This window comes from Osmerus eperlanus, chromosome 23 (genome assembly GCF_963692335.1).
Source record: "Osmerus eperlanus chromosome 23, fOsmEpe2.1, whole genome shotgun sequence".
NCBI classification, from domain to species: Eukaryota; Metazoa; Chordata; class Actinopteri; order Osmeriformes; family Osmeridae; genus Osmerus; species Osmerus eperlanus.
In genome coordinates, this window is record NC_085040.1 from 7,509,017 (window position 1) to 7,530,834 (window position 21,818).

A 21,818-nucleotide genomic window follows, 5' to 3' on the forward strand; every position below is an offset into this window, starting at 1 on the left:
CAACAGCCGTTTAAGACACTATCACAGTACAGTAAAGATGTCACGTTGGATTTGTGAGGGTAGAGAAGTGTTCATGATTTTGGGGTTGTTTGTATGTCGTAGCCCCTGGTGTTGGATCAAGACTGCATGACGCTCAGCTCCCGAGAACTCAGACTGGAGAGACGCACCTTGTTTAGGTAAAGTTCCACAATGTACTATCACTGTCTATGTATGTAGATACCTACAGCAAATACAGCTCATTTCACTTGTGTTCCACAGCAAGATTCTTAGTGTGGTATTAGTTGTCAACTGGGCCAAGTTATTTCTCCATCAAAACCGACCACCATCTTTGTTTCTGTCTTCAGATTGGATCTGGTTCCCATTAACCGCTCCGTGGGCCTGAAAGCCAAACCTACCAAACCAGTCACCGAGGTCCTGCGCCCCGTCGTGGCGAAATACGGCCTGCACCTCAGCGATCTGGTCGCCACAATAGTACGTCTCTGCCAGCACCCTGTGTGTTCGAAATGGCCGCACCTCTGTCGGGCACGACTATGTGCGGAGGGTGGGGCGGTCTCGTTGGCTCAGAGAGAAGGAACCTCATCCTTTTCCAACACTGCCTAGTGGTTAGCTCGTTGTGACTCAGCTGGATGGAGATAGACGGAGAGAGGGCTATAATTAAGAATGACGACGCTCCTCAAACATGTGGCGGAGAGAGAAGGCTCCGCCCTTCTTCCCAAACCCTTGCCAGATAGTTTATTTTCGGGTGTTTGGCTTCTAGGCATTACGCAGTTTAAGGTGTTGGCCTATGTTGAAAGCCACGTTGGACATGGAGCAACGGCTCACAATATCCATCGTTAGCGAAGGCGCCCAGCATTTATGTCAACACGCTAAACCACAACACAAGCCTTAAAAAAATATATATATATATGTTTATCACTGCTACCATTCTGTGGTAGCATCGTGCTAAGCGGCATATCACTTTACAATACTGACTGGAGGATCATCAACCAAAGCTAACATGCTAAGACGTGCCTGTGTTTTGTTTCTGCAGAGTGGAGAAACACAGCCGCTAGACCTCGGGGCTCCTATCTCCAGCCTGGACGGCCTGCGAGTGGTGCTGGACAAGGCCGAGACAGCCTCAGGCAAAGGTTAGACCACCAAACCAAAACCCAAAACACACGACGAGACACAAATGAGGACAAATCGTTTCAAAATGAAATAGTAACGCATTTATTTATGAACAAAGAATGAAACGAGCCTGTGAATAGATCTTGAAGGCTCAAGTGTCCCTGAAAATACCATTTGGGACCCACTGGCACGCTTGAAATGGCCTCCAGATAAGAGTTGCGTTCCTTGGCTGTTGACCTTCGGTCACTCACACATCTGCTTCCAGGAATTCACCCAAGCTTGTAATCAATGTCCTGTTTCCCTCCACTGGTAAACCAAGATGACGAAGCGTAGGAGGATATGTGAGACGGCTTAAACTCAAATAAAACTCTCTCTCCCTCCCTCTCTCTCCTTCTTTCTCTCTGCCTGTGTGTCTCTCTCTCTCGCACTCTTTTCCCCTGTAGACAAGTCAAAGACGGGCTCCTCAAAAAGCCATGCACCAACCCTGGCCAGCAGGAGTCAATCAGCAACAGTAAGGATTTGAACGCTTCAATTTCCCCTCATCCCCTTTCTTGCTTTATCTTTATGAGGACTGTCTGAATGTGTGTGTGTGGGGGGGGCTTTCTGTGCATCTTCCTTGTTATTTTGCCTTTCTGGACACATTTAGCTTAGGGGCTTTGCTCTATCCGTTCTGCTCTACGGCTGTTGGCTTATAACCCCTCACCTCCCTGCAGCAGCGCATGGCTCCAGCTCATCTCCAGCCGCATTTGCACCGTTGCAGAAAGGTCTAGACAGTTGTAGTTCCATCGTTTCTTTTGTTGATGTTGGATTCAATTCCTGATGTCCCCCCCCCCCTCATCATCGTCACAGGCAACACCATTAGCAACAGAGCGTTTCTGTATGTCCGTGCAGTAGTCACCGCACACAAATACCTCCCCCACACACACCTACACACAACCTCACCTCACCTTAACAGAGTGCTTTGTTATTGTTGCGTCTGCAGGGAGATGAGAGGTCGTCAGGAAAGGACTTGTCTCTGAGAGCAAGTGGACCCGACGCATCCCTCCCTGTGGAAAAGAGAAAGCAGAAAAAGATTAATATAGACGAAGCGGAAGGTAATGCCTGGCCCTCCTCTCTTTCTAATCTGGTTCCTCCGCTTTGCATCACCTCAGCACTAACTTGAGCACTTCTGCTGCTCCGAAAGAGGGTTTGATTTGCTCGGGAAGTGAGAAGCTTTGCATGTGTCACCGTCTAATCCCCTTCCACCTGCTCAGTGGGATATTTGACTAGTGTGCCAGGACGAAATGTGAAATGTTTCCCTTTTTCGCCACAGAATTCTTTGAGCTTCTGAGCCGCGCGCAGAGTTGCCGAGCCAACGACCAGAGAGGCCTCCTGTCCAAAGAGGACCTTGTTTTACCCGACTTCCTCCGCCTGGCCCCTCCCTCCTCCGCCGCCGACCTCGCCTGCTCCACCCCCACAGCCCTCAAACAGCCCCAGGGTGCGGGCCGGGAGAACGGGCTAGGCGGGGCCACCCGGGGCCCCCTCAACTCCAACCTCCGCTCCGAGAGCCTGGACTCCTCCCTCAGCTCGGGAAGCAACGGACACTCAGGGGGGCGCCGGGCGCTGTTGCCCCTGCCCCGACACCACCACGGCCCCTTTGGTGGCGGCCTGTCGCCCATCCCCCGGCCCTCGGAGCCCCGGGCGGGGCTGCTGCTCAGGACGCTGGAGGAGGACACCCATGCCGACCTGACCCTGGTGGGGGAGGGGGACATCAGCAGCCCCAACAGCACCCTGCTGCCCCCGTCGCCCGCGCCTCCACCCTCCCTCGAGGTCAGCTTGGCCGAGGCCAACTTCACCCCCCCGTCGCCATGCTCGCACTCGCAGGCAGGATGTTGCGATGGAAAGTCCCCCTCAGGTATTTCTACAGTGTGAGGTGCTGGTGTGTGTGTGTGTGTGTGTGTGAATGTGGGGGGTTTGACCCATTCCAACAACTCCTTCTATATTGTCTCTGATGCACTTTACAATGAAACAGATTTCTTCATTCACCAATTGTTTTTATGAGAAAAGCAACCGGTCTTCACTCCAATAATTTTTTTATTCAATTACTTTTATACTGATTGTATATAATGATGTATAAATTGAAATGAGGTACATTTACTTTGATGTTATTCTCACACCACTACATGGGATGTACAACATCATTTGGGTTCTTAAAAGGTTCACCTTGAAGACTTGAATTATGTTGGTCCGTGTCGTTTGTGAGGATTTAGATGTGGCAGACAGACAGTGCCCCTCCTACATACAACGTCTTGGCCTGACAAATTCATGACATAAACACAAATATAACCTGAATTATCATAAGTTACTATGGGTTTCCATGAAAGATTGTCCGCTTTCATTCCTGTGAAGGCTTTCCGTCGGCATTATGAGTGTACAATTATTTTTGGAGTGCTGCAAGTGTTAGCTGAAAAATATTATGATTGTCCTACTTGCCTGTACTTTCATTTCTTTCATTCAAAATGCTGTGTGTCACTCCCTCCCGCCCTCTAATCAAGTGCAATTCAACAGTGTCCACAGTAGACACAGTTATTGTCCCCGGTCACACTCTTCAATCTAATGTCTTTTCTGTGTCAGATGTTCCGTTCAAACGGAGGTGATAATTGTGTAGTCCGCCCACTAATAAGCTCTTTTGGAATGGGGACATTGTTGAATTGCACGTCATTCTCTATCTAGATCATCCCCCCCCCCTCCCTTTGTAGATGCCTTCTTTAGATGATCATGCCAATTAATTCTGTATCAGTGTTTGACTGGATGTAATAAATGTTAGAACTGAAATCACACCGTCTGTCTTCTTAAACGTTTGTTCTCCTCGACTCCCCTCCCCGCTCCCACGCCTTTCCTTCTCCCATTCTCCCACGCTCGCTCGCTCTCTCTCCTTCGCCTCATCCTGTCTTCTTGCACCCTCTAACTTTCCCTGAAGCTCATTATTGTTCGTCTTCTTCTTGTTGCTTCTTGTTTTTGTTATCGTTCCTGTTTTGTGTGTACGTTTGTGAGAGTTTGTGTCTAATGTGTGTGTGTGTGTGTGTTTGGAACTGATCCTCATTCTGACCTAGCTGTGTCCTGCTTGTGTTCCTGCTAATTGTGGCGGTGTCATTCTGTCTAGTCTGTCTTGCGTTCCGGCTCAAGGCTTCACCTCTTGGTGACGCGCCCACGGCCGGGCTCGCTCTGCGGAACTCGGATCGTTATCGGTTCCACAGATGGATTTCATTTGGAGTCCGCTCGCCCCCGCTACCCCCCCCCGCCACCCACCACCAACCCCCCCACGCTTTGAGTTGGAGTGTAGCCCAAGGTGAACAGTGTGCAGGGAGTGGAGAGCGTGTCTCCCAAACAGGATGAACGCTAACGACCGTTCATCAAAATACATTTCCAACAGAAACATCCAGGCAACCATAGACTGCAGTGACGCAAGTCCAACGCAAGATACAGTCGTTTACGCCGCACACCCGACAGCGATAGTTCTTTTTTGTGTGTGTGTGTGTTTATTTTTTTGTCTCGCTGGTGTTCAGAACCCGATAACAGCGCTTCGAATCTCAACTTTAAAAGATGCTTCGTGTATCTGTCTGGTTTGAAGCTGTGTGATCAAGCTATAAAAGGAAGAAGTTCCCGAGGAAGCTCGAACTACATCTTCACACGCTCCTTTGTAACTCTGCTCATTCTACTGACGCACATGGAAGCAGACTTCAAAGTACACAGGTTCATCGCGGAACGACCAAACATGGTCATCCCTGCCCCATATGTCTGTGGCCTGTGTCAATAGATATTTGCGTGGTGATTATATGTGCTCAAGATGATATGAGAAGGAAGAATCCTCACAGCTTCACACTGCTCATCTGCTGTGGTTGCTAAGCGCATCAGCCTGATCCCTCCACATCGGAAACCATGGTAACGGGGTTCACCTTACAAGAGTTTGCCGAGCTATAGATAAAGGCTGTTGGCTATTGTTGTTTTTTTTGTGTCTCATGCCCCGAAATAGAACTGCGATTATGTTTCAAAAGCTGTGTCTTTGTTTACCGCGCTCTCCTGTGGTCCTACTGGTATGGCATTTGGAAAGCATGTGGGGACACAGCAAGAAAATAGTCCCTTGAGGTCATCACGGAGGTACAATTACTCCTGACCTTTACAGGACACAAATACACACAGCATCGCATCAATTATTTCAGGCACAATAACACACGAGTTATCACACAATGGTGTTTTAATTCTGAAAGCAAACTGTAGTTGTGTTCAGTAATGCCGGCACTGATTTTTTCCTATTCCCCTGCCTTTCCCTGTGGGAAGGGTGAATATTCTTTATGTTGGGAATGAGCATCTCTTTGGCTCCTGCTCTGACTTCATGACTGCTACCATCTGCTGGAGAGAGAATTTTCAACAGTTACATTATAAAAGGAGAGACAAACATCATAAAATAAACTTTAGCAAAGACTTGTGTTCCTTTCAGGGTTTTTTTATAAAAGCACATTTTTATAGAAATGGAATTGGCAACACATTTCTGATAATTAACCTATAACGTGTAAGTGTAACTTCCATGCGCAAATTTACAACAACAACAACAAAAAAGATGTATATATATATAGATAAAAAGTTTTAGATGGTTAAGTCTTGATTCTTATAGGTAATCCGGTATCAAATGGCTTGTTATACTTTGCACAAAGGATCTCTCTTTCTGGTTCTCTTTAGTTAGAGTTAACACTGGCCACTAGAGGGTGATAGGATATAGCTAAATCATCAGAGCCCATGCTGATCAGCTCCTTCAACCTCTAGAGCTGATTGGATTCGCTGATCTGTCTTCTGGCATAAATATGTTCTTTCATACATTTTTCTCAGACTGATGAATATATCTTCATTAATTGAACATCATTGCCTAGTGATTATTTCCCCCATAAATCTTTATATGCGCCAATGCAGTGATTCCAATAATCTTGAAATGGAGTTTCATTAAGCACCAACTCAAGTTAAATGTTCTTATGAAGGGCCTATGATTCAATCCAATCAATATGATTTTCATTTCATATCTCTACACACAGTACTTAGTTTTAGGCTGATATCCACTTGCTAATTCTCCATCTGTTTACTTGAGTGAACCTGAGGGACCTTGTTTCTCTAACTACCCCCGGGCTCATTTCACTCTTTTCCTTGCTCAGTTTGGCTGACAAATCTGAAAGCTGGGCCCGGGTGACCCTGAGCAGTCTTATCATCCATCTGGCTGCCGGAGGGGCCTTCAGGCAGAACCCAGTCTGACTGGGCGAACTGCTGCTGGACCTGATCCAACCTGGCCCTGGAGAGACTTGGTCTGTCTGAGCCCGGTGCCACGGCCAATTGATGAACCAATATGTGCCACGGGAAGACTGCCCACAGTCCTGACAACCAGTGCCAAGATGACAAATTGCCCTCTCAGCCCTCTCAAATTCAACATTAAGAAGAAGCGTTTATTTATCTTGCAGTGTGACACACGCACACGCATTGATGGAGTGGCGACACAGGACACACACGCATGCTGAAGTGTCGACCGTCCACCAGAGGAATTTGTTCTCTGGGTTTGAAACAATCTGTTCTCCCTCCAAGGGCAGCCAGGAGCAGTGGGCAGCTGTATCAGTGGCACCCAGAGACCAAGTCCTCATGCCCATGTCAGGGACAGGGCGATCTGTTTGGCATGTTTTCATATGTAGGGTCTCCTTTGTGGAGGAAACCCATGTGAGCACAGGGAAAGCATGAGAACTCTACAAAGAAAGGCCTGTGAGATGCGCCCACAGGCCTGGGGAGAACATGCCCCCGGTCGGTGCTAACAGTGCCCAGGAATTGGACCTTCTTGCTGTGAAGCGGCAGTGCAAAGCACCATGACAATCTTATTGACTTGTTTTTAACGAGCAACATCAAATGCATGATCAAACGAGAGCGCAACAAACGGATAACTTTGTTGAAGATCCTACACATGCAGCTGTGTTTAGATAAGCCCCTGAAGTGATGAATCACCGTTGGAGGAGTTCAGAGGGTGCATCATTTCGATCGCTCCGAGTCACCTAAACCTAAGTCACGGCAACACGGTACCGGAGTTTTTTTTCTGTCATCGGAACTTTAGGGTCACGATGTCAACAGATCCGGCGTTGGCCTTCCTGTTTGCTCACAGACGCCCACTAGAGAGGTGTCAGTGGTGATTAACACGTTTAGTACTTTCCTCTCCTCCGTGTGATGTCAAACCCACCTCACCAGTTTGTTCTTGAGGTCACTTCCACCCATCTTGTGTGCTCAGTCTTTTAGCACAGGAAATCCTTCTGACTATCACCACAGGCAATGGACTGGCACTAGGATAGCTTGAATTGACATAACAAAAACACTCCATTTATAAACAAATTAAAGTTTTACCGTACAATATATCAGAATAAAACAAGTCAGCTCAAGTTGTGTGCAAACATCAATTGAGCTTACATTTAACAAGCCTGGACAAAAGTCTGAAAATGTAAGTCAATGGGTGTTATAATTGAAATGTATCCAGTAGGTTTAGCTGACATCCTTTTGTGCTTCCTAAGACATGCAGTCACACTGGAAGGCAAGCACCACCTTTTGATGAGGGACAGCATTTCTTGTTGTCAGATAAAAGGTGCTTTTGCGCAAAGTTATTTTAGGCTGGAGTCCATCACCATGCAGAATACGAAGTGCCTTTTCTGAGAGGATTTTGCGTTTTCAATCCAGTGGATTAAATCTTAACTCTTCAACGCTCCAAACTACATCTACAATAGGGTTGGGAAGACTTTCTCTCAAGTTTTTTTTCCTCTTTTTTCCTGGTGTCTTCTTCCCCTCACCCTCACGATGTGCCCTATGACCAAAAAAGGCCATCTTAGCCCCAACAGCCGGCAGCATTCAGTAACGTATGAACCTGCTCTGTAGGAATGATACAATCTCCTAAATGCATCGGTTATTTATCTTTGAAATGTGGATGGCAGTTTACGTTGCGCAAAGCCAGCTTAGAAGCCCTCCTCCTGGAGAAATCAGTATCCATCGCTCAATTCAGGATGTTTGTAACATTCTGCGGCATTGTTAATGTCTCACAGCTGGGGTTGGATACTTATCTCCATAATAAAAGAGTTTACCATACCTTGTGAAAGGCTTTGAACCCAACCCAATCTCCTAATGATCTGCTCTCCTATCTCTTCCATATACAGAGGGAGGAACAGATGAATGCACTCCCAAAAGAGGCCCACAAGAGGCCTACAAGAGGCCCCCGTCCCTGGGAGCCCTGCCTTCGCAGACAGCCACCGAGGTGATGGACGTGGAGGGAGTTTGTCTGGAGGAGGGGGCAAAACAGAGGCCTGGTCGAGCCCAGGGAGAGGACTCAGAGCTCAGCCTCAGCTTTCAGGGCTATGCCGCCGAGCTCCGGCAGTGCCAGAGCAAGATGAAGAACTCCCAGTTGCCCCACAGCGTCCGAAATCAACCCGAGGGCAAGGACTCCCAGGCGGACATTTACAAAGCGACCATCGTCTGATCCTGGCAGTCCATTGCCTGCGGTTTCCATGCTCCATGTCCTTTGTTGAAAAAGAAAATCAAAAAAATGATGCGGACATGTCATTGAAGAAAAAATGTGATTATGATTTTCACTCCAAACCTAAACTGTCATGGTGATAGATATTGTGCTTTAGAACATCATATCCTGGTTAATGTTTAGCTGCTGGTACAAGGTAGTAACGCATCAGTAATTCATTTTTACAATAGTGACACTTAGTCAACACTTCTCATGGTGAGTTTGGTCTTTCTGCAGTGACCCATTCCATAAACAGTACAGGACAATTCCTAGAAAGAACTTTAAAGCACCTAGCATTGCCACTTTATAGATTATTCCAATACATTAGTTGTATTTCTTCTTTTATTTAATGGTGAACTAAATATGATGGCTGGTCTGTAATTTCTAATGTGGTCTGGCTTCATGTTTGGTTGTTTAAATTTCACTCAATAAAATCATGTCTTACTGCAAGTGGTGGTGTGGCAGGTGGCGGCTTGTAATTTATGCTGAGCACACTCATATTGGCCCACAGATTTATTTGCCTATAATGTTACATTCCAGACTTGCTTTTCTATCCTTTGGTCGGCTTGAGGCGGCCAGAATGGTCAATAGTTAACGGTAGTATAAATAAATGAACTATTTTGTTTAACTGGATCCCTTTTGCACCTCTCAAAGTGATGAACTGTCTGTAGTGAAAATAGAACGTCACTGTATTTTCCCACGGCATCTATTGAAGAGTTCTTTTGAAACGGGTGAAAATTAGAGCCCTGGTAATAAGGGAGAGGAGCAAAATCTTGCCACAGCACGCCGCACTTGGAATGTTTACAACTAGAAAAAGCGCTCGGTCACCAAGCCTGGAGAGAGAAAACTGTAGGAGGAATCCCGCACCATCATCACCCGCCCTCTTCAAAAGTTACTTTCCATTACATCAAACATTTCGTCTCTTCACAAACGTGAATACTAGTACGTAGCTGAGTCCTCATACCTTTTTGGAGAAAAAACGTTTGGGGTGTAGTGAGGGGCAAAACGAAATAGTCACTCATGACGCAATTGTTTAACTTAAAACATTTTGAAATTTCTGGGGACAGGATCATTCTTGCTGGATGTCCCACGTTCTCCATGACCAATACCAGCCTGAGAATCGGGGAATTGACAGCTGTAACGTGACAACGTATATATAACTCTTGTCAGGATTATAACTCCAGTTGAAAACGAAGACCATACCGGATTGTTATGATGGCACACATTATGTTATTTTTACTACCCTGTGTTATGAGTGCACGGACGGTAGGTAACTTTAACAGACAGTTCGATTGGGGCGCATGAAATAGACTTTCCGTGGCAACGACACTTTTAACACTTGTGTGTTCACCAATTTAACTTTATTCCAGCGACTGATACCACCAGGATATGAAACCGTGAGGACGAGAGATGCCAACATGGATAATCATAAAGGTAAATTCGACTTTAAATACCATATAAGCTATTTTATCAATCTCCCTCCAAAAACGTGTGCGTGTGAAGCCCCCATTATATACCTTCAAAACAGAAAACAGATTAAGGTGTCTTTAAGCTTCCCCTGCACAGGGCCTCTTCATAATAATATAACTTGATAGGTCCAGGCTGGAACCAGTTATACAATCAAAGGATTCATTGTGTCTGAGGCAAAAATCATATCTTCAAAGTACATTTGCTTCAAACTGTCCTTAGAAGCCCTCATAAAGTAGGCTACCCTTTGAGTCTAAATTAATGCCTACTCTGACCACGGTAAAGTATAAGAAAAAATGTACATTTCATTTACATTTTGGAACATTGAGTCTGCTCTTGAAAACATATGTAGGCCTAATCCCTGCTTTATTCCCCCCCCCCCCAGTCCTTACTGTAAATGGGAAAGAATGTAAATTCCCATTTCGCCAGGGTGGAAGTATTCATCATCACTGCATTAACATCAGTTCCTCCAAACCCTGGTGAGTTCTGTCTGATTCCTACTGGCTGTTCCTGAGCTACTCATAGGCGGAAATCCCGGGGTGACAGGGGGGACACGACCCCCCCCATCCTGGGAAAAATATGATTGGTCCCCCCCAATAAATCACTGTAAACATAAATATGTAATTTCAATTATATTAATTATTCGCAATGAAAGCGCTTAGCTGATTATGGACACAATGGCGCTTTTTCTTTACTGTGCTATGTGGTACAGCAGTAATGTTGTTGTCCCCCTCAGGAATTGCTCTTGAGAAAATGTCATATAATTGTCCCCCCAAAGTTGATAGCAGATTTTCGCCACTGGAGCTACTCCTCTGGCATCAAGTGTTTTGATTACACAAACACATACCTTAACCACATGCACACACAGCACAATGTTTCCATGATTTACTATTACTCCCAGTGACAAGTCTGTTGACACAAAGGTCTGTATCACCACACATTGGTCACACACAGTATCTCACTGCACTCCATGTTCTTCAATGGCACTTAAGTAATTGAAGTGTGGAAAGTAAGCTGTGGCACCAAAGTTCATATTTGAAACCCTTTCTGTATTGCTCTCATACACATCCAATGACACACTTTACCACAGTGCTGAAGGGGCATTACTCCCTAAATTACTTCACGTGTCAATGGTGCTTATTCATTTACTAATAAACAGTTGTGCCTGATTACAACCCTATTACCAAGATTCATTACCATAAGTTTAGAAAAGGTATTTTGATAATACTGGTATAAATGGCAATTTAATTACTTAGTTTTAGTGTTTTATCAATTCACACAAGTATCACTTTGGCTTTTAATTTGAGTAAAGATCCAAAATACTTTTGAACAAAGTTGTTTGTGTGGTACTGTAGAACAGATCCACTTTAAACATTGGCTGACAGGAGGAGTGGGTGTCTGCTAGAATCAACAGCTTAGCTGTAATTCAGTATAGCTCTTGGTCTCCTCACCCCTTCCCACACAGTGATGAAGAAACAGCTAATTATGATGCTGGCTCATTCTTAGGGTGTGTGTGTGTGTGTGTGTGTGTGTGTTAGTACCTGCTGCTTTTGAAACCCAAGAGATTACTTTTCCAGGGTGTGGATGGATGGATATGGAGTTGACATGACGAATGACTCACACAACTTGATGACATGACCATGCTATGACGTTTGTTTTTCAAGAGGTTTCAACCACTCCCACGACACAAAATGAAAAAGACAAACATTTGAAATGTTATGAATTTCCAAAACGCATGTAACTTACATAGAAAGGCTAATTTAAGTTTATTTTGAGTTTCCTATCAGGGTGAGTGAAAGCATTCAGTGATGTCATCATGTTAGTGATCTCACTCCTCGATCCAATGGACCTGCATGACAGGAATGTGTTTGTTTCCTTGTCCAAGGTGTTCTCTCACGCACAACTTTGACCGGGACCTGCTTTGGGGTTACTGTGCTACTCCGACAACACAACCTACAGGTACTTAACAGTTCAACTCAAAAACGTCATCGTATTCAGTCAACAAGGTCAATCAAACTGGGGAACTAGCTCTTTGCTATGGAGTGTACTAAGTGTTCTGTTCTGTAACTTAAAGTGACTTTCACAACTGACAAGAGCCATCCATAAGCGACAATCACTCATGTTCCTCCCATGAGTTCGATTTGTCGAAGGGATTCAATGATTCAATCAATGATAGCTAATAGAATATGGACTTTGATTTCGCTGAATGGTTTGTTGTTTGTGTGTTTGTTTTGCCTTAGTTTTTGTTCACTCGTCCAGAAGGTTTACAGACCCGTGCCACTTGAACCCCTGTCAAAATGGCGGTGTCTGCACCCTGGGGCCCCACAGGCTCTCGTTCGAGTGCTCTTGTCCAGAGAGCTTCACTGGCAGGCTTTGTGAACTGAGTAGGTCATTTAATATACAGTGTATAAGCCTACAGCTATCCTCCAGACTACGGTATAGCTGGTTTTGCTGAACTCTGCTGGCTACAATATAGTTTAGTATACTCTGATATATTATCCTATAAACGTGTATACCGTGAAAAAGTTTACATTCTGAATTGCACTGCTTATGCAAGTTACCTTGAAAAAGAGAATGTTTTATCTATTGTTGTGACGAAGTGTTGAGGCGGCTCCCTAAAGATGCCGCTTTCGCCTGCTCCCTGCCCACTCTGCTCACGTTTCACCAAACCACCTTTTATCTCTGCCTTGCCGTCTTTGTCAGGGAAGTGCTATGAAACAGTACACCTGAGATATTATGACATTGGAGAATCCTGGGGGAGAATTCACCTCCGGAATGTGGAGCAGTGCAGGTGTGTGGCTGGGCAGATCTCCTGTAAGAACACTCATTACACAGGTGAGTTATGTTGTGGATCCATTGTTGCTTCGACCCCCCGCTGTTTCAAATGTTTTCTAACTTTTGCTGGCTTTTGTTGGAAAGTAAAGAGGAACGCGATCCCCCGCACCATGTGAGACTAGGCTTTTAAACCTCTGTGTGTTTTGCTGAAGATCCCTGCATAACTCCCACCTCAGATTACCAGGTCTGTGCTGAACCCTCTGAACTCCCCTTCTCCTCCTGAAGCAGGAGAGCGAAATCTGCGGGGCTGAAGCCAAAGCACATTGCCGCATGTTAACAGGGATATCAAAGGAGACGTTTTTCACAGGCTTTGATTCCCTCCCCATGGTAACAGCTTCGCTAGGAATAAAAAGAAAGATTATGTGACTCACAGTGACTCAAGAGTGCTGTTTGGGACACACCTTAAAAGAACTCCAAGTGCTTTCATCTCAATGGGGGGGGGGGGGGGGGGGGGGGCATTCATGGGTCTTCAGCATATTCCCTTGATACAAAGGAGAAGGCTCTTTGGTGCGCTGTCGACTGAATCCCTCTCCTGTCATGGGATTGAGGGCATGAAGCTATACAAACAATTTACTTTCAAAACACTGGTGAATTGTCGGATCCAGGCTTAGCTTTTCAGCTGCTGTTTCTGCAATGTCACGTTCTCAGTGTCTCAGGAGGTGCGATCTATCTTCTCCGACTGAAGCTACAAAGTCACCACCTATAAAATCAGGCACTGTCTCACTGTACGATTTGAACGCCAACCCTTTTTCTACTGTTGGTTTATACCTAATGTAGCGTGTCTGATTGTTCCCCAGTCTGTCGGGAGAACCCCTGTATGAATGAAGGGTCATGCAGGAGGATCTCTACCACTGGGGAGGAGGTTTGTGCCTGCCGACCAGGCCATAGTGGAGCCTACTGCAACATTGGTCAGTGGGAGCGCTTCATCGTTAGCTAGTCTTGTCATTAGCCTTTGTATAAAGAAAATGCTAGCGAGATTAGCATCGTTTAACATGTTGCAGGTGTTGCCATCATCCAGGGATCATACACAGTGGTTAACCTACTTGGAGGGGTCCCTAAAAACGTTTACCTTCAGCCAAATCCAATGGAACATGTTTATGTGTGGCGTGAATCGCTAAATCAGCAGTGCATAACGTACGCACATCCTGTCGTTGTATGTGTGTGTGTCAGTGCCTGAAGCAGTGTGCTATCATAACAACGGCGCAGACTACCGGGGTGTGGTGGCCACCACGGTCGCTGGTGCCCGCTGTCTGCCCTGGAACTCTGAACTGCTGCATGACGAGCTCTGTGTTGACACCGTGGACAGCGCCCCTCTCAGGGGTCTCGGGGAACACTCCTTTTGCAGGTGTGTGGACACGTTCTATCACTTTGTTCGGCGTCATTTACAGTTCGAAAGGACAAGCGCCATTGAACCTGGCAACCCCAAAAACAGCACTTTGATCTTGTCAGTCTAAGCTCGGAAGAGCTTGTCCAACAGAATGAACAAGGTCATGCTTACATTTCCAATCTCAAAACTGTTGAAGTCCAACCTGTAATCAGGCATTGATTCATCTTGATTGAAGTGTGCTGTGGCAGGGACCCATAGATGGCGTGACACCCACATAAACATGTCCACTGTGTTTTTGTGTAGAAACCCAGATGGGGACAAGATGCCGTGGTGCTACACGCTTAATGCCGGTGCCATCTCCTGGGAAAACTGTGATGTCCCTTCCTGTGTGATACGTTGTGAGTAAATGGGAACAGGAAAAAATGTCCAGTAAGAACTATTAGGGAGCTATTTGGTGGTTATCTTGATCAATTCTTGTTCTCTGGCTTTGTAATACGTGGGGAAAAGCAATAATATTGAACCAATCCTCAATTTTGATGATCCTCAATGAATCCACAACATAACTCAATCATCCTTCTGTAAGTAACTTTCTAAGTAGCTTTCATTTAGTGTCAGAATGATGATACCTTAATAGATCGAGATGACTAAATGAAGGAGATTGTGCCCAATGAATTTTCAAATGATAGAGCTTGAATGCTGTCTGAACTAATGAATGATGTTGTCCTATCAAGGACAGGTTTAGCTTTTGAAAACTCACCATGACCTGAATGTACCAGAACTTCCTTTCAACTAAACGTTATGTCTCCTGCTTTCCTGGAACTAGTACAACCCATGAAATGGTTTGTTTTCTCAAGACATCATTGAAATTCATTTTTTATCACAATGTCTATGCCAGAGCTAAAGATGTGAGTCAATTTTCACAAACAAATAGTTTGCAACTCTAGTGACTATGTTTTGACCATGGGCCAAATTAAATAGAGCTGAGGCATGAGTCATGCAACATCCACATGTCAGATCAAGTGTTGACAAATACTTAAGTGGTGAGTGGGACTGTTTGAACCGGTTGCTCTGATGACATGTCGCCATGGGTTTCCATACAATACACATTCTTCAAGCCAGCCTTCAGCTACTCAACCTAGTGACATGCTGGAAGCTAAAGTTTGGTTATTAAACATTCTATACCCTAACGTTTAATCCTATAGAATAGCTTGTTGGTTATTTCCTTCCAGGGGAGTTTGACCTACTAGGGAAGTCGAAAGTGATACAAAGAGGTATATTAGTTGTTGTCTCCTTAAGACTGTTATGTAGGAAAATACTGGATAGTTATTGTTGGGGGTTGAATGTAGTTTTGTACCAGTAGACGTCTTGGTAGTAGTCCTCCAGTAGAACTTAAATTGAATCGATGATGAAGTCTCTATGGAAACCGATCAAAGTATCTTTCAAATAAACCTTTCTCTCTCCTTTCCCTCATCATTTCAGCAGCATATTCATCTCGAAGAATAAACCGCTTCAACAAACTTCCTGGTCCTGTCTGTGGGAAGAGGCATAAAAAGAGACTGTCGCTAGCGATGGGGCGCATCCTGGGTGGCACCACCTCGCTGCCTGGGACACACCCCTGGATGGCAGCCATGTACATCAGCAACGACATCTTCTGTGCTGGCACGCTGGTCTCCTCCTGTTGGGTGGTCTCTGCTGCTCACTGCTTCTTCAGAAGGTGCTGGAACGTCTGATCCACATCAACATTATAGAATTGATTTGATCTCGAGTCAATTATGTGTTGATAGAGAAGCCATTCATCCAACCATCCATTTTATGCTAATGAACAAAATATGGTCAGTACAGTTACATTAGCCATAGGAGTTAGTTTAATGAATACATGTGACTCTTAGTGTTAGTTTGGTTATAGTTACATCACCCTAAAAGCTAGTTTAATGAATATGGTTACATAAAACTTGGAGTTAGTTTGGACTATTAACTGAGCTGCAGAGTAAGGTGGCTTTTTACTCTCATCTTGTTGTTGCAGAAAATAGGACAGACTAACAAGCCGTTTTGACTGACATCCCTGACTTTGAACTTCCCATTACTGTTTTATGAACACGTATTAACTTTTTTTAGACTCACATTCAGTTCTAGGAAAACCTTAATGTAAATGTTCTCAAGAGACAATTTAAGAGTTTCTCTGGAACATGGCTACTGGACACTTTTGCCTGAGGCCCCTATGTTTGAATTAGAGACCTTTAGAGAAGTTTACATCAATCAATACTGAAACTGGTGATATGTGAATACAAAACTTACAATACAAATACAAAAAGGGAGTCAGGTGGCTGAGCGGTGAGGGAATCGGGCTAGTAATCAGAAGGTTGCTAGTTCGATTCCCGGCTATGCCAACCAAATGACGTTGTGTCCTTGGGAAAGGCACTTCACCCTACCTGCCTCGGGGGAATGTCCCTGTACTTACTGTAAGTTGCTCTGGTTAAGAGCGTCTGCTAAATGTAAATGTAAAACAGCCGTTTCACACTATGTAATGCGTACGTCTTCATGGAAAATTTATATTTTTCAAGTTGTCCATTTGGCATGTTTTCAACTGAACTTTGCTTGGCTGTATTAGTCACCACTCATTAGACTGACAATATTCAATGATGAAGTACTAACAGTGTATGATGTCTTTTTCAGCCCTCTGGTTTCTAAGATCCGTGTGGTTCTTGGCCAGCAGCACTTCAACATCACCAGTCCCAACACCAGAACCTTTGGTGTGGAGAAGTACATCTTTCCAAAGCAATTCTCAGTATTCAATCCAACACTCCATGATATTGGTAATGATGTTACAGACTTCTGTTTTCTCTGCAGTGTTCAATGTTTTAATGTATGCCAACACACACAGAGACACAAACTCATACAATCCCCTCGCCCCCTCAGTCACAAACAGAAAAAAACATCCACTCCAGCCTGCCTGTCTCTGCCTGTGTTCCCACAGCTGTGCATCTTGGAACAGCTGTGTTTGTCGTGCTCACGTAACCACTCACACACAGTCATGCACACACAAAAGTGTCACATGATAGTGCACTCATTCGGTTGGGATACTTACTGAGCATCTGTCCATGCCAGTGGGAAACACTTTGTTCAATTGTTTTCTCTACACAAGACAAATATTTCTCAGTCGCAGAGTCATTGAACATATTACATTTTTTTAAATGATGTCAGTAGCACTCTAATAAATAAAAGAGTTAAAAGTGCATAACGTAACTGTAATATTACTTTTCTTTCTAAAAGTTCTGGTCAAACTGAAGAAAGAAAATGGACGTTGTGTAAGGCGAACCCAGTTCATACGACCAATCTGTCTCCCAGACAAAGACATGAAATTCCCCGACTGTTACTTGTGTCAGATAACAGGCTGGGGTCACATGCACGAGAGTAAGTTAATAAGAAAGTAACCCTCTGTGGTTGTGTCTACATTTGCATGCACAATTTCTGTTCAAAGTAGATAAACAGAGGAATATGCTTTCCTTGTATCTTTTTCTTCAAGTTATTTTAAGTACTGTTCTGGACCTGCATGGCTAATTTTAATCAAGGCCTCAAAACATATCCAACCTTCAAACCACATTTTTCTAATATGAGTGTTTATTTGTTGATATTGAGCTATGTGTTCGGTATGTCACAGAGGCAAACAAGTACTCCAATTTGCAAGATGCTGGAGTGAGGATCATCCCCCATGATAACTGCACCCAACCAGAGATCTACGGCAACCATGTGACCTCTAACATGATCTGTGCTGGGGCAAACTGTAAAGACGCCTGCCAGGTTGGGATGCCTGAAAAATGAAACCGCTCTTCAGTAGATGATGCACAAGTGGATATGTTGTAGTACAGTAGACAGTAGCCTCCACTGCATACAAATCTGAAGCATGTAGGATGTAGTTAGGGCATGTACAAATATGGGCACTGCTGTGCTAAGAGTTCAGGATGTGGTTAAGGTTTATGTTCCAACGTGTTTATGTGTTGTAATGACACTCTGCTGTAGCTGTGTAATTTTGGTTTGTAATATTAGGTTCCAAGTGGATAATTAATTGCAAGTTTATGTTTGTGTTTCCTCCAGGGGGACTCTGGAGGCCCCCTGGCCTGTGTGAAGGATGGCGTCAGCTTCCTTTATGGGATCATCAGCTGGGGAGACGGCTGCGGCAGGACTGACAAACCTGGCGTCTACACCAAAGTCGTGAATTACATACCATGGATCAATCAAATAATCAGTCGCAAGCCCAAGTCATAATGAATGAACACTTGATACTTTTAATGTATAGATTTGTCTGTTTTTTACTGTTGAAGTTTGTTTTTAAACAACTGTGACTGAACTATGAATGAAATTGTGTGACTAAAATAAACCATTACTTGATATAACTTAATGTCCCTACTGCGCATCGTAATATATTCGTATGACTGGTAAAGTTTACAAAATAATTCCTTCTGAAAATGTTGAGAGTAGAATTATCGTCCGAAGGCAGGCCCATTTCATGTTCACATAATAACCAACTGAAAAGATTACAAGAAACGTTTCTGTAAATATTGTTTTGGGTGTAGACCCTGTTGACACTAAGAGGCAACATTATCGGTACATGTTTGCTTGTGTTTTGAAGGGGGGGGGGGGGGGGGGGGGAGAGACGTGTTGGAGGGCGATTGTATGCCCCTCTCCAGTAAAGCTATTTTGAAATTGACCCCTCTCATTCGGGCACGGGACAGCGACACTGCAGCTGTCTGGAACCATGACTGAAGATGACGGATTCTGTTGTCGTGGAGGGATATGTCAAATTCAGAGATGGAAAAAAGGTGTTTATTTGACGAAATAGTTCATTAAATGTGTACGCGACTTTATTCTTTTGTGCTGGCTATACTTTGTTTCGTTCTCTTTGCAGTGGAAGACTAGGTGGGTCGTGCTTCGAAAGCCATCGCCTGTAGCAGGTAGGTTTTTCTTTACAGTTCTATATTTGAAAGCGGGTAATCCCATACACGTTGTTGAAATAGCGGCGCACTCTTTACAATGTTTATCTTTGTTAGATTAACATGGTAACTCAATGCCATTCCGTCTCGGTGTTACTTTGTTTTTGATAAAAACATATCAGGTAGTCATGGATGTGACACAACAGCACAATCCAGGCAAGCAATGTAACTCAAATTACACTTGAACTTGCATAACTGTTTTTTCCAAATCCATTGGCCTCAGTATACTGAAGGCTTCAAATTTCATTGTGCCCATTCAGAACTTTGGCTGGCTCCTGAAAGTTCATGTGGTTTTGACTGATATATTCTAAGAGGCTTGCATGCAAGTGTCATCTGTAACTCTTAACTAGTTTACATATCAATTAAGGAAAGTTGTCTGGACAGTGGCAGTTAGTTGGGCATTTCATGTTAGTTCACATTCAGACACACATGATTTCATGTTTCTTTGCTGAATAAGGATTCAACCCAGGGTGAGAATTGGGGGGGGGGGGGGGTCGGGGGGGTCTGACCCCCCTAATTAAGATTTAGACCCCCCCAAAGAGGTAAAAACAACAGGTCGGGGGGGTCGAAACACAACCTGGAGAAGAAGTTGACCACCCCGATTGTCATTGTATAATTCACACTCTGATTCAACCCCAGTTGAAAGAGATGACATGGCCACATTGTGTCACTGTTCATCTCAGTCTCAGTTGCTATCTGTCTCTTGCTCATGCTAGGTGTTTAACGGATTAGGCCGAGGTGGAATGCAACCGTTCTACAGACCTTTGAAGTTTCATGTTGTCACAGCTGACCGTGGTCATGCTTGAGCTGAGCTTGTGTGCTTGACAAAATAGATGGCCTTGTTTTGTCAGTTGACACTGGTTGTAGTTTTACAGTACCAAGAGCAGAGGAGACCCTGGTTGGCAACTGTCTGTCTCCATAAGCAAGTGCAGCTTCAACATATCTTCCCGTATACCCTTAGACTTTGAAATTCTGTAAACAAGTAGGACATACTGTACTGGTTTTACCTTCAGAATGTCAATTGGGTTTATTATTCTGATGCATCTAGGATGTTACTGCATGGCCTTGGCTTAGTATGCATCTTCAGTAGCTTGTTTATACTCTCTTCATTCACCACAGCCTTCTTGTGGAACACTCTTAGACAATGTAGTAGCTTCTCTATCTAGCCTCACTGCTATAGGTAGCATTGGTGGAATTAATGGCCTTGTCTGAATATGTGGTAACAGATGTTCATTAAGACCTTCTCCTTTTGAACTCCCATGCCAGTAGATGTCTGCATGTGAGAGTAAAGATTTTAAGAAATAACCAGTTACAGCATAAAAACGTGTTCATCCTTTATGCTCTCTACTGTGTTTACGACTTGGGTGCCAAATATTGTCAGCATCCCAACACAGCCGAGAGTGGCACAATCCAAGCTCATTCTGCACACTAGGCAGTGTTTCAAATACAAAAATACTACTTTACCCACAATCCCCCCTTCCTACCTCTCTTTCTACGTCCGCCAGACTGTCTAGTCCTGCTGGTGTTTAAAGACAAATCAGAAAAGACTCAGGGCCACAAGGAGAGGGCCAGCATCACCTTGGAAGACATCTGTGGCCTGGAGACCGGACTGTGGTATGAGGGGGCAGGCTACACCCTGGCAATACTCTGCCTGAGCCAGGCTGCCGTGCTGGGTTTTGACAGCAAGGACGCCCTGCTGGCCTGGGACATCCGTGTCCGCTACAGCCTCGGAGAAGGTAGGGTCGGGGAGGTGGGCCTCCGGTGTTCTGGCTGTCACGTGAACCACATCTGTCTGTTTTGAGATTTGCGCATGGAAATGGGGGAGGTGTTTGGAAGGAATGAAAGGCTTTGTTTGGCCTAAAGTTGGGATTCAGACAGTTGGATTTACAAGAGGGGAGGGAGAGGTGAAGGAGAATATTTTAGGGTCACAGGGGAAGTATAGACTTGTGCTGGGTGGGCATGGGGTAGGGTAATTGAATCCAACAACTGGAGTAATCCTGCTACATGAGGTTTGAACTCCATATGGTGCTTGCTTGCACATAGTTTCACTTCTTCATTGCTCAAGGCCAAACGATTCTCTGGAAAGCTATACTGTGTAGTATACTGTGTTAAACATTAATGTAGGTATTAAATAATAATACATTTACTTTTTCAAGAGCTGTAAATCAAACCAATATGCTATCATCAAAGTACCATGTTACATTTCAGTCGAGAATAGCAAGGGAATCACTCTAATCCATAATAGCTGAACTAGCATGCTGTTTAAGTAGCTCGCTGGGAATATCTAATAATCAGATCCTTGTGCATAGTGTTTTGAAGATGACGTTTTTTGGAGTTTAAATTAAACAGTCCAGATGCTTTCGGATGTCTTGATGACTCAATGATGACTCAGCAGTCCAATATAATTTTTATATGGAACAAATTAGTTCCAAAGAGGTCACTAATCCAACGGGGTAATTGACCTGAAAGCATGGAGCAGTTGAATTATCTAGCCAACACTTTGCAGCTGCTTTCCTTGTGTTTGAGTGGGTGCTTGTGTGTG

General features: G+C 44.5%; 3 protein-coding genes across 5 annotated transcripts in view; all 3 read left to right on the forward strand.

Moving 5' to 3' along the window:
• rgs12a (regulator of G protein signaling 12a) overlaps window positions 1–9,109 on the forward strand; it is a 30,734-nt gene extending 21,625 nt beyond the window's left edge. The window contains exons 11-17 of the mRNA XM_062449174.1: window positions 103–176; window positions 345–471; window positions 1,031–1,127; window positions 1,551–1,618; window positions 2,090–2,201; window positions 2,420–3,001; window positions 8,304–9,109. Coding sequence (XP_062305158.1) covers window positions 103–176; window positions 345–471; window positions 1,031–1,127; window positions 1,551–1,618; window positions 2,090–2,201; window positions 2,420–3,001; window positions 8,304–8,623 — 1,380 coding nt within the window. The 3' untranslated portion in view covers window positions 8,624–9,109. The remainder of the gene's footprint in view (window positions 1–102; window positions 177–344; window positions 472–1,030; window positions 1,128–1,550; window positions 1,619–2,089; window positions 2,202–2,419; window positions 3,002–8,303) is intronic.
• Window positions 9,110–9,337: 228 nt separating this feature from the next.
• LOC134009990 (hepatocyte growth factor activator) lies at window positions 9,338–18,678 on the forward strand. Of its 3 annotated transcripts, XM_062449814.1 has the most exons (15): window positions 9,338–9,601; window positions 9,830–9,925; window positions 10,030–10,093; window positions 10,512–10,605; window positions 12,012–12,085; window positions 12,367–12,510; window positions 12,830–12,961; window positions 13,759–13,869; window positions 14,132–14,306; window positions 14,592–14,686; window positions 15,768–16,002; window positions 16,962–17,101; window positions 17,559–17,699; window positions 17,947–18,086; window positions 18,381–18,678. In XM_062449814.1, the coding sequence occupies exons 2-15, from the start codon at window positions 9,872–9,874 to the stop codon at window positions 18,549–18,551; spliced, it is 1,770 nt and encodes a 589-aa protein (XP_062305798.1). In that variant the 5' UTR covers window positions 9,338–9,601; window positions 9,830–9,871; the 3' UTR covers window positions 18,552–18,678. The 3 variants fall into 3 exon arrangements, with proteins under 3 accessions (XP_062305798.1, XP_062305799.1, XP_062305800.1); XM_062449815.1 differs by having other exon boundaries at window positions 9,338–9,925; window positions 15,771–16,002; XM_062449816.1 differs by lacking the exon at window positions 12,367–12,510 and having other exon boundaries at window positions 9,338–9,925.
• Window positions 18,679–18,971: 293 nt separating this feature from the next.
• LOC134010128 (uncharacterized) overlaps window positions 18,972–21,818 on the forward strand; it is an 18,157-nt gene continuing 15,310 nt past the window's right edge. Inside the window, exons 1-3 of the mRNA XM_062449996.1 lie at window positions 18,972–19,105; window positions 19,192–19,237; window positions 20,782–21,012. Of these exons, the coding sequence (XP_062305980.1) occupies window positions 19,052–19,105; window positions 19,192–19,237; window positions 20,782–21,012 (331 nt within the window). The 5' untranslated portion in view covers window positions 18,972–19,051. The remainder of the gene's footprint in view (window positions 19,106–19,191; window positions 19,238–20,781; window positions 21,013–21,818) is intronic.

What these genes read in the sequence shown, in the direction of transcription:
- LOC134009990 (XM_062449814.1), top strand. Translation starts at nt 9,872, where the DNA reads ATGATGGCACACATTATGTTATTTTTACTACCCTGTGTTATGAGTGCA. An exon ending in TAAGAACACTCATTACACAG is followed by an intron (nt 12,962 to 13,758) that starts GTGAGTTATGTT and finishes ATTGTTCCCCAG; the next exon opens with TCTGTCGGGAGAACCCCTGT. An exon ending in CCCTTCCTGTGTGATACGTT is followed by an intron (nt 14,687 to 15,767) that starts GTGAGTAAATGG and finishes TCATCATTTCAG; the next exon opens with CAGCATATTCATCTCGAAGA.